General features: G+C 40.9%; 2 protein-coding genes across 2 annotated transcripts; one reads left to right on the top strand and one right to left on the bottom strand.

Annotated features, from left to right (window-relative positions):
- Positions 1–16: 16 nt before the first annotated feature.
- LOC105913399 (ETS domain-containing protein Elk-3-like) lies at positions 17–7,715 on the bottom strand. Its single transcript, XM_012842459.3, has 5 exons — positions 7,324–7,715; positions 4,843–5,051; positions 3,497–4,279; positions 2,489–2,611; positions 17–607 (listed from the first exon to the last, which is right to left on the bottom strand). Exons 2-5 carry the CDS (start codon positions 5,047–5,049, stop codon positions 509–511), a joined length of 1,212 nt encoding a protein of 403 aa, XP_012697913.2. The 5' UTR covers positions 5,050–5,051; positions 7,324–7,715; the 3' UTR covers positions 17–508.
- A 651-nt stretch (positions 7,716–8,366) lies between these two features.
- hal (histidine ammonia-lyase) lies at positions 8,367–13,947 on the top strand. The gene is made up of 20 exons (XM_012842438.3): positions 8,367–8,653; positions 9,021–9,081; positions 9,313–9,340; positions 9,464–9,538; positions 9,646–9,718; positions 9,856–9,922; positions 10,024–10,061; positions 10,311–10,436; positions 10,534–10,673; positions 11,135–11,182; positions 11,367–11,514; positions 11,699–11,794; positions 11,887–11,945; positions 12,028–12,108; positions 12,289–12,354; positions 12,468–12,633; positions 12,752–12,886; positions 13,130–13,238; positions 13,364–13,433; positions 13,653–13,947. Exons 1-20 carry the CDS (start codon positions 8,407–8,409, stop codon positions 13,782–13,784), a joined length of 1,965 nt encoding a protein of 654 aa, XP_012697892.1. The 5' UTR covers positions 8,367–8,406; the 3' UTR covers positions 13,785–13,947.

Genomic DNA, 13,947 nt, shown 5'->3' with positions numbered 1-13,947 from the left:
GGTCACAGTAGTTGTGTAATATACTTTAATTAACAAATTGTAAAAAAAAACTAACTTATTCTTTTTGTTGGAAAAATGAAAGCAATTCCATTGAATTGGAATTTCGTCTTTAAGTATTTAGGTTGGTAAACATAAGGCACAGTCATTTTCACTTCAGAAGGCACAGCGTGTGCTAATTGTAAGACAGAACACATTACATGAGACATGACATAATAACAAAACAACATGAAATATATACAAGGAAAGTAAAATAAAACAGTTCTTTCCCTTGACTGGGTTTTCCTGTTATGATGGCCAAATAAGAGAACAGCTATAAACAAATCTCCATATTGATTTCAGACTTTTCTGCTCCACGCGGCAAGTCTTAAGTCAGCGGGTTGGAATTCGGAGGGCTGGGTACACGCGTTCTGTCTCGTGGGCAGGTTTTCTGAGAAATTGTAGACTTCATACTAAAGCATAAGATGCTTTGTGATGTAACAATTGTTTAGGTGTGTAACATGTCTGAAAATCAAGACTTGTAATTGGTCGATGAGAGCAGCAAGGGGGAGGAAGAGCCATCCAGACTGGACATGGGGACTGTGACATATCCATTCAGTAAGGTGGGGAACTGCAGACACAGAGAACAATAGAGTCAAGCAATATTTCTGTATTTCCCATGATGCAACACACTGACATTACAGACATTGAAGAACAAGAAGATACGCAAGAGCAGAAATATAAAATAAAGAAGAAGAACTATGTGCCCCTACATTTGTATTCATAAATAAGTGAAAGTGCAATTTGTTTTTTTGAGCTGTAAACTAAATTATATAATTGAACTGTGATGAAAGATATTAATGCTTGTGTTAAAGCAGCAATAAGGAGTTCTGTTCCAAAACTAGCACGCTAACTACTTAAAAGGCATGCAAAAACCTTGCAAACACCACCAACAGCCCAGTTGACACTGATAGACACTGCCAACACACTAACTGCTGTATTCTGGCAGTATAGCTGGTAATGTCATGCTGTAAAAGCTTTTCTTCCATTTTTGCAAGATGTTTCAGCCAGGAAACACAAAACTACATAGTGCATATCTGGTGTTTATGGTGTTTATCTGTCCTTCATATGACCATATGCTATCAAAATGAATTTGAGGATGGTACCAAAACTAGTTGCCTATAAAACCATACCCCAAAAAGTGTCAAATTGTTGCAGAGTGTTACTTTAATATTGACAACATTTTTATAAAAATCAGCATTTTATGGGTTGATAATGGCCATCTACTGTTTAAAATCATCTTGTATCTTACAAGACCGATGCTGACGTATTTACGACCATTTGGTGCATATCCTGATCATGAAATGAACAGCCCACCAGTCCACTCACTCCGCTCACTTACTTCATATGAGACAAACCCACACAAATGTCTGACATCATCAGCTAATCACATGATCATGACAGCCTTCTTTGGAAAAAGATCTTTTTTGACCTTACTGTCATATTTCACTTCGTCTTCTGACTGATTCCATTGTGGGGGGGGGTTTTCTCCGATTTTTTTTTACTGCTGTATTCACTGGTTGTCTGCTTGGCCATTCGGTTGAATTACCTTTGGAAATACCCCTACCATAAAGTTTACACACTAAAAACAAATCACCTCTTACTTCTTTAACGCTTATCTTCTGCCTCATCTGCTTTTGTAAAGGACTATTTTAGACTTTCGATATGTGGTGTTTGGCAGTATGTTGGTCAGCAAAGGGGTGTTTGCTAATGGAGAAGTTGTGGGCCCCAGCATTGGGGTCAGGTTCCGGTGTAGTTTCCTGTTGTGCTAGTGTTCGTGTTCATCTCCAACAGTCACCTTCATGAGTCAGGCACAGGAGGAAATGAAAAAGGAGTCAGGCTGTCGGGGATTGGTGTGTTTGCCGAGCGGTTTGGGGGGAGGGATGGGGGGGGGGACATAAATAAGGAACAGCTTTAAAACCTGTTCGGCCCATTCAGGCAGACTCCCCTGGGCTCGAACAGGAAGTGGCCACCGGATTTCCCCCTCCCCCTCCCTCCCAGCCCCTCCTCTTTCTGTCTCCTTTTCTCCTCTTCTCTCTCCTGCTCTCTTTGTAACCACTACAACATTCATGGGTCATCATTGTGGATGACTCCCTATTTATTTATGCTATTTATTTATTCTATTTAAACATTGAAAGACATCAATGTAGTGTCAAAATCACTCCTGAACAGTAGGACGTGCCATATAGAGTCACCTAAAGAGAAGAACGGTCGCATTATAATCGGCACGTAAAAAAAAAAAAAAAAAGGATTGCCATACACAGAGCTTCACATGAACAGAGAAACAAGACACTGAAGAGAAAGTTATCATATCTTTAAAAGGCAGAGACAGAGAGACATTTACCTGAAAAAAAGGATTGCCATACACAGAGCATCACATGAACAGAGAAACAAGACACTGAAGAAAAAAAGTGATCATATCTTTAAAAGGCAAAGACGGAGGGACATTTACCTGAAAGAGGGGAGCGTGGCCCTGCAAGTGGCCAGGGCTCAGGGGCCCCACAGGACTCAGGCTGTTCCAGAGGTGGAGGCCTGACAGCAGGGGGCTGGGACTCAGCAGGAGCCCAGACGCCGTCTGCAGAGAGGGGCCGCTATGTCAGATATGCGTCACGCTACAAGTTGTTGCATATAAGTTGCGGCACAGCTGTGTAAATATGTGTCTGTTATGTTTCCATGGCTGTCAATTTAAGACTTTACAGAAATAACATGATTGCCAGATTTTTGTTGCTTGAAATAAATGTGTCAAAAGCATTTTGGAATGAATTGAACCATTCAAGAGAGAATGGTTCAGTTTCGCCTCAGACACTCTTTGACATATTTGTTTGTATTTCTGAAACAAGCAACAAATTGTGTAATTTTTGTAAAATCACTAGCATTTATCTCTGACCAAGTTAGCAGCTCAGCCTGGGTGTGAACAGAGTCTGATATTGCCTGTCCAGCATATCAGTGTGAGCAATGCCTGAGTCAGTTAGTAACAGACATGCAGAGATGAGGGGGATGTTGAGGGTTGGGGGTGACTGTGAATCAAACAAAACTGTTGCCTGAGCTTCCATTTTAAAGACGAACACAGGAACTCAGTGTGATTGGTCCACAGATATTAACGGCTGGTCAGGTTAACTAAATTGTCAGAAAGTTAGAAACATACTAGCATTTTTTGCCAGAGTATGTATTATATATCCCTTGGGACAATGTAGCTAAACAAGTAAGTATAATGTGATATGTCATTATAGGGATGCAGTGTTTAACGTAGGGTCATGTAAGAACAGATAATTAAGGTGGTGTTACACACTGATAATTAGCATGTCACACTCTACAGGATAATTACAATGTAATAATGGCCATGTGTTAATGCATAGTTAGCTCATAGTCATTTTGCATCAATTAATCTCAATAAAGATGTTAAGGTACTGGACAGCAACTCAGTCTAGTCCTAGTTTGTGACATAATGATGTGAACCCACCTGTGCTGTGAAGAGTGCTGGTGTGAGAGAGCCACACGGCAGCGCAGGGCTGTTCAGGGCGATAGAACCGAGGTCACTTCCTGTCAGCACCACAGAAGGGCTGGAGATCTCCAGGCCTTTGGGCTTTTTGCTCCTGGATGTGGAGCCGGATGCCTGATGGCTTCTCTTGTCTGAGGTTAGGGAGCTCTCCCTGCTCCCTGAGGATAAGTTCAGCGGCTGCGTGTCCTGCTCAGAGTCCTCAGCCTCACGCTTGGGGCTCCTCCAGGCTTGAGTAGAGTGGGAAGAGGCAACGGAGAAGGGCGAGGAGGACCGGGGCGACTGCCTTGTGGGCCTGGATGAGAAAGCAGACTCGGAAGAGGACGAACGGCGCGAGGAGAGGAGGACATCGCTCTTCTCGGCAGCCTGGGAGACAAACTGAATGACGCTCTGGGCCTCTTCGCGGGGCTCTCCGTGCCTCTGTCGGATGGCCTGCAGGAGATGGGACTGGCTCTGCAAGGAGCTGAATGGCAAACCTGGGTACAGGCCTGAACGGAAGTACTCATGGTAGCATGCCTGGACTTGAAGGGCTGCCGATATGGCAGGGTCTGGGGACTCCTCATCCTCCACATCATCCTCCACCTCCTCCTTCACCCGTGCCTCCACCTCCTGTGCCTCATCTTTGATTACCACTGTCCTGTTGAAATCTTGACCCATTTCCACGGCTTGAGGATCCAACTTGAGAATCTCCGGAAATGACACAAACTTGTAAACAAATTTCTGTCCGATCACCTTTCTGATGATATTCTAAAGAAAGAAAAAGAAAAGAGAAGTGTGATCGGTAAGAACACAGCTGTTGATATTCACTTCAACAAGCATACATAAATAAAGAACAGTTCCTTTATAGTATTATTATATTTTAAAGAATTCAACAAGCATACATAAATAAAGAACAGTTCCTTTATAGTATTACTATATTTTAAAGACTTCAACAAGCATACATAAATAAAGAACAGTTCCTTTATAGTATTATTGTATTTTAAAGACTTTAATACGCATACATAAATAAAGAACAGTTCCTTTATAGTATTATTGTATTTTAAAGACTTTAATAAGCATACATAAATAAAGAACAGTTCCTTTATAGTATTATTGTATTTTAAAGACTTTAATAAGCATACATAAATAAAGAACAGTTCCTTATAGTATTATTATATTTTAAAGCTCAGCCCAAACTGCCTCTTATGGATTACCTTATCATAATAGTAGCAGAGTGCTCTGCATAGACTCACCTTATCATAATAGTAGCAGAGTGCTCTGCATAGACTCACCTTATCATAATAGTAGCGGAGTGCTCTGCATAGACTCACCTTATCATAATAGTAGCGGAGTGCTCTGCTCAGCTTGTCATAGTTCATGTTGGTCTTGTTCTTTCGAAGGCCCCATAACCTGGCCACCTCCTCTGATTTGAGCAGTTTGAACTCGCCGTCGTTGGACGTCCAGCAGATCAGGTGCTTGTGACTCTGGTCCAGGAGCAGCTGCAGTAAAAACTGCCATAATGTGATGGCGCTCTCCATACCTGCGTACACAAATAGATCAGAATGGCCCAATATTGTTAGTTATTGTCATTTACACTGACTGTTTCCTGTTCTCCACTAGTCATAGTCATACTCACTAGGCACACATTATGAATACACACATAAATCATTGTTTGATTTTCACAGTTAGGATAAATTTATGGTGATAGCTCATTGCTCGATTAGAAATGATTCCTCTTACGTCATGACCAACAACTCAAGACCACTGTGGAAGCAGTAAGCAGTGCCATCAGTATAATCTCACAGAGCGAAATGTCTGTTACAATATATGTCTAAAGTCATCCGAGTTGGAATTTGCTCTGATGAATGGGAGTGGGAATGATTAGAGCTGAATGTGAGGGCATTTAAGGGCAGTCTGATAGCATGGAGAAAGACTCCAGATGAGCATAGATTCAGAACCTGTGACTGATAGTCACCACCTGGGGTAGAGAAACAAGCTAAGTTTTAATCAACAACCATCTGGGTGAGGTGATCTGATGTTCAGAAAACCTGAAAGACTGGTTAAAATCACTGTAATACTATCGCACTCAGGTAACATCACTGATAGTGACAATGTAACTAGTGCATTTTTGAACTTACGAACTTGCACGCGCGCACACACACACACTCACACACACACAAACAGATCTCCTTGCCTTTGTTAATCATGTAGCATCAACACATTTTTTTACTTGATTTAATTTTTTCTCCATGTAGTTAAAATTCCGTTGAGAGCTTAAATTGGATAAATACCTTATTCTGTGTATAAAGGCATTCATAAACCTGTCACAGACATGTCATGATGCTAGTAAAATTAGCGATCTGAATGTTCATTTTTACATACATGTTCTACAAGAATATAACCATCATTCGAACACCTTTAGTAGGGACCAACATGGGTACAGTGGCACAAAGGAATCTGACAATATTTTTCAAGGTTTTCCAGAGAGGTATTGGTTTTGTTATTCCCATAAAACCCCATAACATTACTTTAGTTTGCTGCAGTTGTGTGTACTTCTGTGGCAAAACAGTGTGATGCGGTGTGGCACAGGAAGTCAAACGAGGGCTAAGGGCAAAAGTATGTGGCGGTTCAGCCCAGGCCTGGCTCCACAGGAAGTGTGGCAGGCCAAGACCAGCCTTGTCCTCTAATGGAGGAATTTGGACATCAAAACCAGTACCGAGTCCTGTGCTTACATTCTGGTGAAATTGGCTTACAGAGTTCAGAGTTACCTCACAAAAATGAGACATACCCGAAGGTGCTGAGTCTCACAGCTCGACTTCTAACACACAGAGAGAATGAAAGCACTGCACAGGATGTGTTTTGATTATGTTGTTCTGATTGTCAGACCCTCAACCTGACAACAAACACACACACACACACACCAATGACAACTTCAGGCTACAGCGCCACCTTGACTTTTCCGGGCATGATGTGAGGCCACAAAACTGTCAAATTCAGGACTTCCTTCAATTCTGTTTTCAAGGACATGTTCTGTGGCATTCGAGGCAACAGATCTAATTCTACACTTAAAACTCTCCTGAACTAAAAGTACTAATTTAGCTGTTCACACAAAAGTCCTCTCAAGTCTATCCCCATTCTTCATGAAAATTTGACTTGCTTCACATGCTTAAACAATGCCGCACAGTTTCGAGAGCGGAAACTCCTAATGCAATTAAGTGAGTGCTATGTGCAGACGTTGCTGTACCAGTGACTGGATCTTCTTTTTGCTCTGTGGAAAATTCGAAGCAGCATCCCTTACATGCGAAGTAACCGCTTCTGAACGCTCGTAAAAAAGGCTGATCCAATTTTTACTCCTTTTTCTGTCTCTCACACACTCCCCCTCTCTCTCTTTGTCTCTTTATCTGTCTCTCTCGAACTCTGCCCCTCTCTGTCTCGCTCTCTCACTCACACACACACACAACTCATAGTCTTTAGAAGTGGGCAATCTCTACATTCTATTGCTACATCTTCTTAAACAGTTGTCTGTTACCTACTTCAAACCGGAAGTCCAGCACCCTAACTAGGATCTCTATTGGTGCTTCATTGCTTCATGTTGGAGACTCAGAGAAACATTTAAAATAACTGATTTAACATCACCAACCTCTTAAAAAACAATCGCCACACATAAGCCACAGATGTGAATCTGAATATGGCATGTGCGTTTGCTAAACTATCGAATAAAAATACAGACAGGCTGTGATCAAACAAATTGCTGTTAGCCTACTCAAAATGATCAAATGAAAGAACATCAAATCATTCATGAATTCACATACCCCCTCGATGAAATCTGTTGTTTTATTCCTGATGGTTTCTAAACAAAATTCTGAACGAGGATTTCTTTTTCCATACTGTCTGTCGCAGGACACTTTCTTGAACTGTAATGAGATCCTGTTTTTTTTTCTTTCTTTTTGAGCAGGAAGTTGGAAGAAGCAGGCAGAGAGTCGGATCACTTCCTCTCCTGTAGTATTCCCCAATCGCTTTATCGGGTATGTAAATAGAAATGTCCTCCCTTTGCTTCACCGTGCTTAACCGATGGTCAACATTGCTTTGGTCTATTATAACACATATGGCAAGTTTGGAACTACATGTCGACGCTCAGGAGAGTTCACTGACGTCACCACGTTTCTTTTCAGCACCACTTGGGGGAGCTAACACACGGCGACTCGGTTGCAAAAGGTATCACTTCTCCATCAATTTGTTTTTCACATCAAAGGTGTCCAATTCAATTGAAATTTCTAAATTTAGAGTGTAATACCTCTTGCACAAGAGAGGTCTCCTGGAAAATCCGGGAAATCTTCTTTGTTCTTCTTCTCGGCAAGTAGCCTATGTGATTGAATGCCTAAAGTAGCCTAAATATGGACTGAGAACCTTTGAGCTCAAAGATAAGCTTCCATTTGGGAACAAATATAAATCTGTCTTATCAGTGTTTAGATAACCTCATACTGCAGTGCGTGACCCCAGGCTATGGTGCACACACTCTCAAACGAGAACACACACAGACACAGACACACACACACAGACACACACACACACACACACACACACACACACACACACACACACACACACACACACACACACACACACACACACACACACACACACACACACACACACACAACACACACACACACACACACACACACACACACACACACACACACACACACATACACACACACACACACACACACACACACAAACTTGGGTACGCGTTGATGCTTCTGCAAGGCAAACAAGTATTGAGGTGTAGACTGGCTGGTTATCTCTGATTGGTCCCCTGGGCCAGTGCTCTAGTATGTAGTACCTTCGATAGTGTCTCTCAGCATCAGAAGAAGCTTACTATCAGAGCCAGAATGCCTCGTTTTACTGTGCACATTCGGGATGAATGGTTGACGGTGCCATGTAGAGACACCACATGTACAATACAGTGGTTAGGAGTCGAGGCTTTGAAACGGTACACGAAGAACAAGCCTGATAATGGAGGATTTAAGACGACTAAAGACTTTAGTTTTGTTGTGAGGAGGTGTCAAGGTCATGGGCTGTTGGATTCCGATGATACTATTGAGGATGTTCTTGAGGATAATGACTTTGTTGAACTTGGTAAAGTGCATACATTGGAGCATTTTTGTATAAGAATGGAATGCTAAAACAATATTGTTTTCCTTGTGTTAAAGCGATAGTTCATAAAAACGGAACTTCATACGTTATAATTTACTTAACGTCATGTCAGTAGGCTTATACACTTGAAAAGGTGGTCATCCTTATCTACCATTTTGGCAGAGTCTGTGACGTTCTGTTCAATAGTTATTGTTTTATTTTAAGATTCTGAGGTTTTGTGATGTTTATTTGTGTTACACACGAACAGCCGACAGTAGGAGTTATCACTGACATGAGTAGATAACACCATGCTTTCAATGTGCATTCAGTTGAATAGCAATGTGTAAGTAACATCATAATGTCTCCACAGCCATTGAAGGAGATTGTATGTCCCCTGACTTCATCCAGTTTCAGCCAGAAGTATCACATCTGTATCCTTGTTGGGCATTAGAGGCTTTAAAAAAGAGAATTTAAGCAAAACAGTGTTAAACAAGGGAAGTTGGTTTGGTAATATTTATTTTGTAGGATCATAATGCATGTAGAGACACATATAATATACATATAACATATCCTATAAATATGAAATCATTTTCCATTTGATTTCTTTCCTGTGTCATTGGATGTCTGGTTTTGTTGTTGCTTTCTTTAATCATACCTGACAGAACAGCTGTGTACAGAGAGACTAATGATGTGAGTATGCGAAGAATTCAGCTTTTGGCTTTGAATTGTTTTGCTTTGTTAACTTTTAACTGATGGACACTGCTGAAAAAGTGCTGAATGTTCGAATGGTGATTTTTCTTTGTTTCTATGCAGTACCTGTCTCTAGATGGCAACAGCCTAAGCTCTACAGATCTGGTTAATTTGGGGAAAGGACTATACAAGATCAAGGTAAAGATCACTGTTTGATCCATTTTTTTTAGTTTTTAATTTCTTCTCATTTCTAGTTTCTTAGTTGGGGGTTGCATTTTACCAATGTGTTACCCTCATTTACTCAGTTGACCCCAGAAGCAGACCACAAAGTTGTGCAAGCAAGAGAGCTGTTGGACACAATTGTTAAGGAGAACAGAGGTAGGTGTTTTTTTATATTTAGACATAAGCCCAAAAAATTCAAAGACTTTTGTGAAGTAAACATATCAAATATGGTGTATACTGGTACATGTGATTTCTGGCAAATAGTAATAAACGTGTGTCTTTTCTGTCTTCAGTTGTGTATGGGATAACAACTGGTTTTGGGAAATTTGCACGCACCGTCATCCCCGTCAGCAAACTTCAGTACGTACTTATGAAGTACTTAATGTCACACATTGATTTCAATATGTGTACGTGTGTGGAATTATTTGCATTTTAAACATATGTCATTCTTTTATCTATAGGGAACTACAAGTAAATCTTGTGCGATCACACTCTGCTGGTATGTTAATCATGCAGTCAAGTTTATTTATTATTTGTATTTTAGATGCTGTATGTGAATGACACTACAGAAAGACACCACAGTTCTAATTAACTCTTTGATATTGGTGAAATTCATTTTGACATTAGACATTAATCATACATCTTAATGATTACATTTCCATAAATCATTAATCTTAAACATTAATTTGACATTAATCAAAAGTGACTGTAATTATTATGGACCTGAAGAACCGTTTTATGACATTAGGTGTGGGGAGTCCACTAAGCCCAGAGAGGACACGCATGCTGCTTGCTCTCAGAATCAATGTCTTGGCAAAAGGATACAGCGGCATCTCTCCGGATACTCTCCATTCCATGATTCAGGCTTTCAATGGTGAGTGAAGACCAAGATTCCAACATGAAATGGGGCTTTCAAGAGCTTTCCAGATTTATTGACAACTACAGCATCTGACGTGTACGTTTTGTTTCAGCGTCTTGCCTGCCGTTTGTTCCTGAAAAGGGTACAGTTGGTGCAAGTGGAGACCTTGCTCCTCTATCCCATTTGGCTTTAGGCCTTATGGGAGAGGGAAAGATGTGGTCTCCTAAAAGCGGATGGGCTGATGCTAAATATGTAAGTGGAAAAGTATTTCAATAGTGTCATAATTCTCAATATTGCAGTGTATGTTGCCAAAATATGTACATTAGAAGTGTTAAAACACTCCAGCTTGACATCAAGTTTTGATATTATATGCTTATACTTTACAGAGAAAAAACCCATGAACACTCATTAGTTTGAAAAAGTTATATTTATAGAACTTTATAGAAAATAAACTCAAAAATACTCAGTAGTTTGAAATATATATATATATATAATCATATATATGATTTAAAATGTACCAGGGTAGATCAAGATCCAGATCATAGATTAAAATGTTTGAATGATGTAGAAGGAAAAAAGAATATTGGTACAAAGAAAAGGTTCTTGAGTTATATGTACACATACGTGTTGTTTGTGTGCACTAGACTCGACCATAGGTCAGATCTTTCAAATTCTTGTTTAAACTGTAAACCTTTGTTTAAACATCTACTAAGGTACTTCAAGCTCATGGACTAAAGCCTATATCACTGAAGCCAAAAGAGGTATGTTTACTACCCCCACCCACTGCTCATCATGACATCTTACTCACTAATAAAACAAGGTTGTACCAGATGCAACTAAAGACTATAATGAAGATCTAAAGCTGAAGCTGAAGCTGATTTTAGTATGAGAACAGACTAGATTTAAAAAAAAATTGTATGGTAAACGTTTCTCCCCTTCCCAAAGGGTCTAGCCCTCATTAATGGAACCCAGATGATCACTTCTCTTGGGGCGGAGGCTGTGGAGAGGGCAGAGGCCATTGCCAGACAGGCTGATATCATTGCTGCCCTCACACTGGAGGTTTTGAAAGGAACCACCAAGGCCTTTGACAGTGGTGAGCAGGAACCTCTTTAAAATGTCATCTGAGTCAGTACTTCTAGTCAGAAGTATTTTCTTTTTAGGTTCACAAACGTCATTGTCATTAAACGTCACTAAATCTACAGAAAGAAAACCGATATAAAATGAATGTGTCATCTACACTGAATGCATGAGCCCTTTTTTCCCATCTCGTATCTCAGACATCCACAAGCTGCGGCCCCATCCAGGACAAACTCTGGTGGCTTCACGTTTTCGCTCTCTGCTGGACTCGGACCACCACCCCTCTGAGATTGCAGGTAGGCCAGCACTGGTGTGTGGATGAGTCTTTGTGTGTGGGTTGTGGCTGTATTTTCTTTACCATCTTGTAAAACTATCTATTTTCTCCTAGAGTCTCATCGATTCTGTGACAGAGTCCAGGATGCATACACCATGCGTTGTTGTCCACAGGTAAGACAAACATTTATGGAATACTGCACTATATATTGTTGTCCAATAACATCATTTCAACAGTTATTATACTTTTCCCCAGGTTCATGGTATTGTTAATGACACAATTGCCTTTGTCAAGAACATTATCAATACAGAAATCAACAGTGCTACTGACAACCCTGTATCCTTTCCATTTGACAGAAATATATACATCCAATGACGAGGAGTACCATGATATAGGTGTATATAGATGTACAGTATGTATAGTATTATAATGAGGTAATAGAGTGCAAGTTTTATCCATACCAGCATCTCAGTTCTCCACTCCCTGCTATCATTTTTCTTATGAGAACTATTTCAGATGGTATTTGCTGAGAGAGGGGAGACCATCTCCGGTGGAAATTTCCATGGAGAGTATCCAGCAAAGGTGAACGGTCCTTTGAACTCAAACAGACCAATAAACACTTACATGTTTTCAGCACATTAAACTTGTATGTGAATAAATTAATTCATGAGCTGTCATGTCCTTCATTATTGTAGGCTCTGGACTACTTGGCAATCGGTGTGCATGAGCTGGCCTCAATCAGCGAGCGAAGGACTGAGCGCTTGTGTAACCCCTCTCTCAGTGAGCTTCCCGCCTTCCTGGTCAGTGAGGGTGGCCTGAACTCAGGGTTCATGATTGCACATTGCACCGCCGCTTCCCTCGGTCAGTGGCCAATTATTTGCAGTGTGTGTGTCAGCGTCTAAACACTTTTATAACACGCTCAAAAGAGTCCGGCCTGTCTGCTGAAGTGCTCTGTCTCTTTCCCCCACCCTCCTCACAGTTTCAGAGAACAAGGTCCTGTGTCACCCGTCGTCTGTGGACTCGCTGTCAACTAGTGCTGCCACAGAGGACCACGTGTCCATGGGTGGCTGGGCTGCCAGAAAAGCCCTGCGGGTGGTGGAACACGTAGAGCAAGGTGCTAAATCTTTATGGGTCCGACAAGCGCAAAATATCGAACGAACCGTGGTGCAAGCAGAACAAAAATCACTCACATAAACATGTTCACAGGTTATATAGAAAATAAACACCAAGATTTTAGATTATTAGCAAGGACATGTTTAACTGAATAGCATTCCACACAGAGAAATTAACTGCTTTTTATGTGTAGACCCGTCAGAGCACTATTCTCATAGCCCTGAATCTCTCTCCTGCTCTACAGTGCTTGCCATTGAATTACTTGCAGCCTGCCAGGGTATTGAGTTCCTCCGCCCCCTGCGAACCACAACACCATTGGAGAAGGTCTACGACCTTGTGCGCAGTAAAGTCAAGTAAGTCAAACAGTGGCCCCCCAGCAGTCGAAATTGTCATATTCTGGGTCATGGAACAACTGGGTTAATGGCTAACTCGTGCTGCTCTACGTCCTCTTTTCTTCAATGTCAATGTCTGCTTTTAGGCCCTGGATAAAAGACAGATTCATGGCTCCTGACATTGAGGCTTGCCACCGGCTCCTGCTTGATCAGAAGGCAAATATCTACTTTAATACACTATGGTGTACTCAGAATGAAAAAAAATTCTGTCATGTACCTAATGGAAGTTGCATAGAGTGATGCCTCTTCCTTTTCATGACTTTTCATGAAATTCCTTCAGTGATATGAAATAATGAGTAAAGTTTTGTGAATAAGAAAAAGAAAACATAAATATAGTTAACAGCTTAAAAAAACATTTATATCTCTCCCATTTAGGTATGGCAAATGGCTAAACCATACATTGACAAGTATCACGTAGAACACATCCCAGAGTCTCGACCCGCCTCACCAACCGCCTTCTCCTTGGATTCCCCTGCATCCCCGAGAAAGCGAGTCCGTCATGAGTGACAAGATACTAGCCCTGTTTCTTTTCGATACCATTTCTAAAATATGGAACTAAAAGATGCTAAATTGTTACACATGGGAAAGTGTCAATGGTTAATATTTTGTGTTTTTCATTGTGATATTTTACTCTCTGTTAATTATATTTCAATAAATCAAATCATTGTCA

The sequence above is a fragment of the Clupea harengus genome, chromosome 3 (assembly GCF_900700415.2).
Source record: "Clupea harengus chromosome 3, Ch_v2.0.2, whole genome shotgun sequence".
Lineage (NCBI taxonomy): Eukaryota > Metazoa > Chordata > Actinopteri > Clupeiformes > Clupeidae > Clupea > Clupea harengus.
This window is presented reverse-complemented; position numbering and strand designations above follow the sequence as displayed.

Coding starts and splice junctions, on each gene's coding strand:
- LOC105913399 (XM_012842459.3), bottom strand. CDS start 5,049: ATGGAGAGCGCCATCACATTATGGCAGTTTTTACTGCAGCTGCTCCTG. Junction 2,612..3,496: donor CAGCACTCTTCACAGCACAG/GTGGGTTCACAT, acceptor CCCTCTCTGCAG/ACGGCGTCTGGGCTCCTGCT. Junction 608..2,488: donor GCCACGCTCCCCTCTTTCAG/GTAAATGTCCCT, acceptor CTGTGTCTGCAG/TTCCCCACCTTACTGAATGG.
- hal (XM_012842438.3), top strand. CDS start 8,407: ATGCCTCGTTTTACTGTGCACATTCGGGATGAATGGTTGACGGTGCCA. Junction 9,719..9,855: donor AATTGTTAAGGAGAACAGAG/GTAGGTGTTTTT, acceptor TTCTGTCTTCAG/TTGTGTATGGGATAACAACT. Junction 9,923..10,023: donor ATCCCCGTCAGCAAACTTCA/GTACGTACTTAT, acceptor TTTTATCTATAG/GGAACTACAAGTAAATCTTG.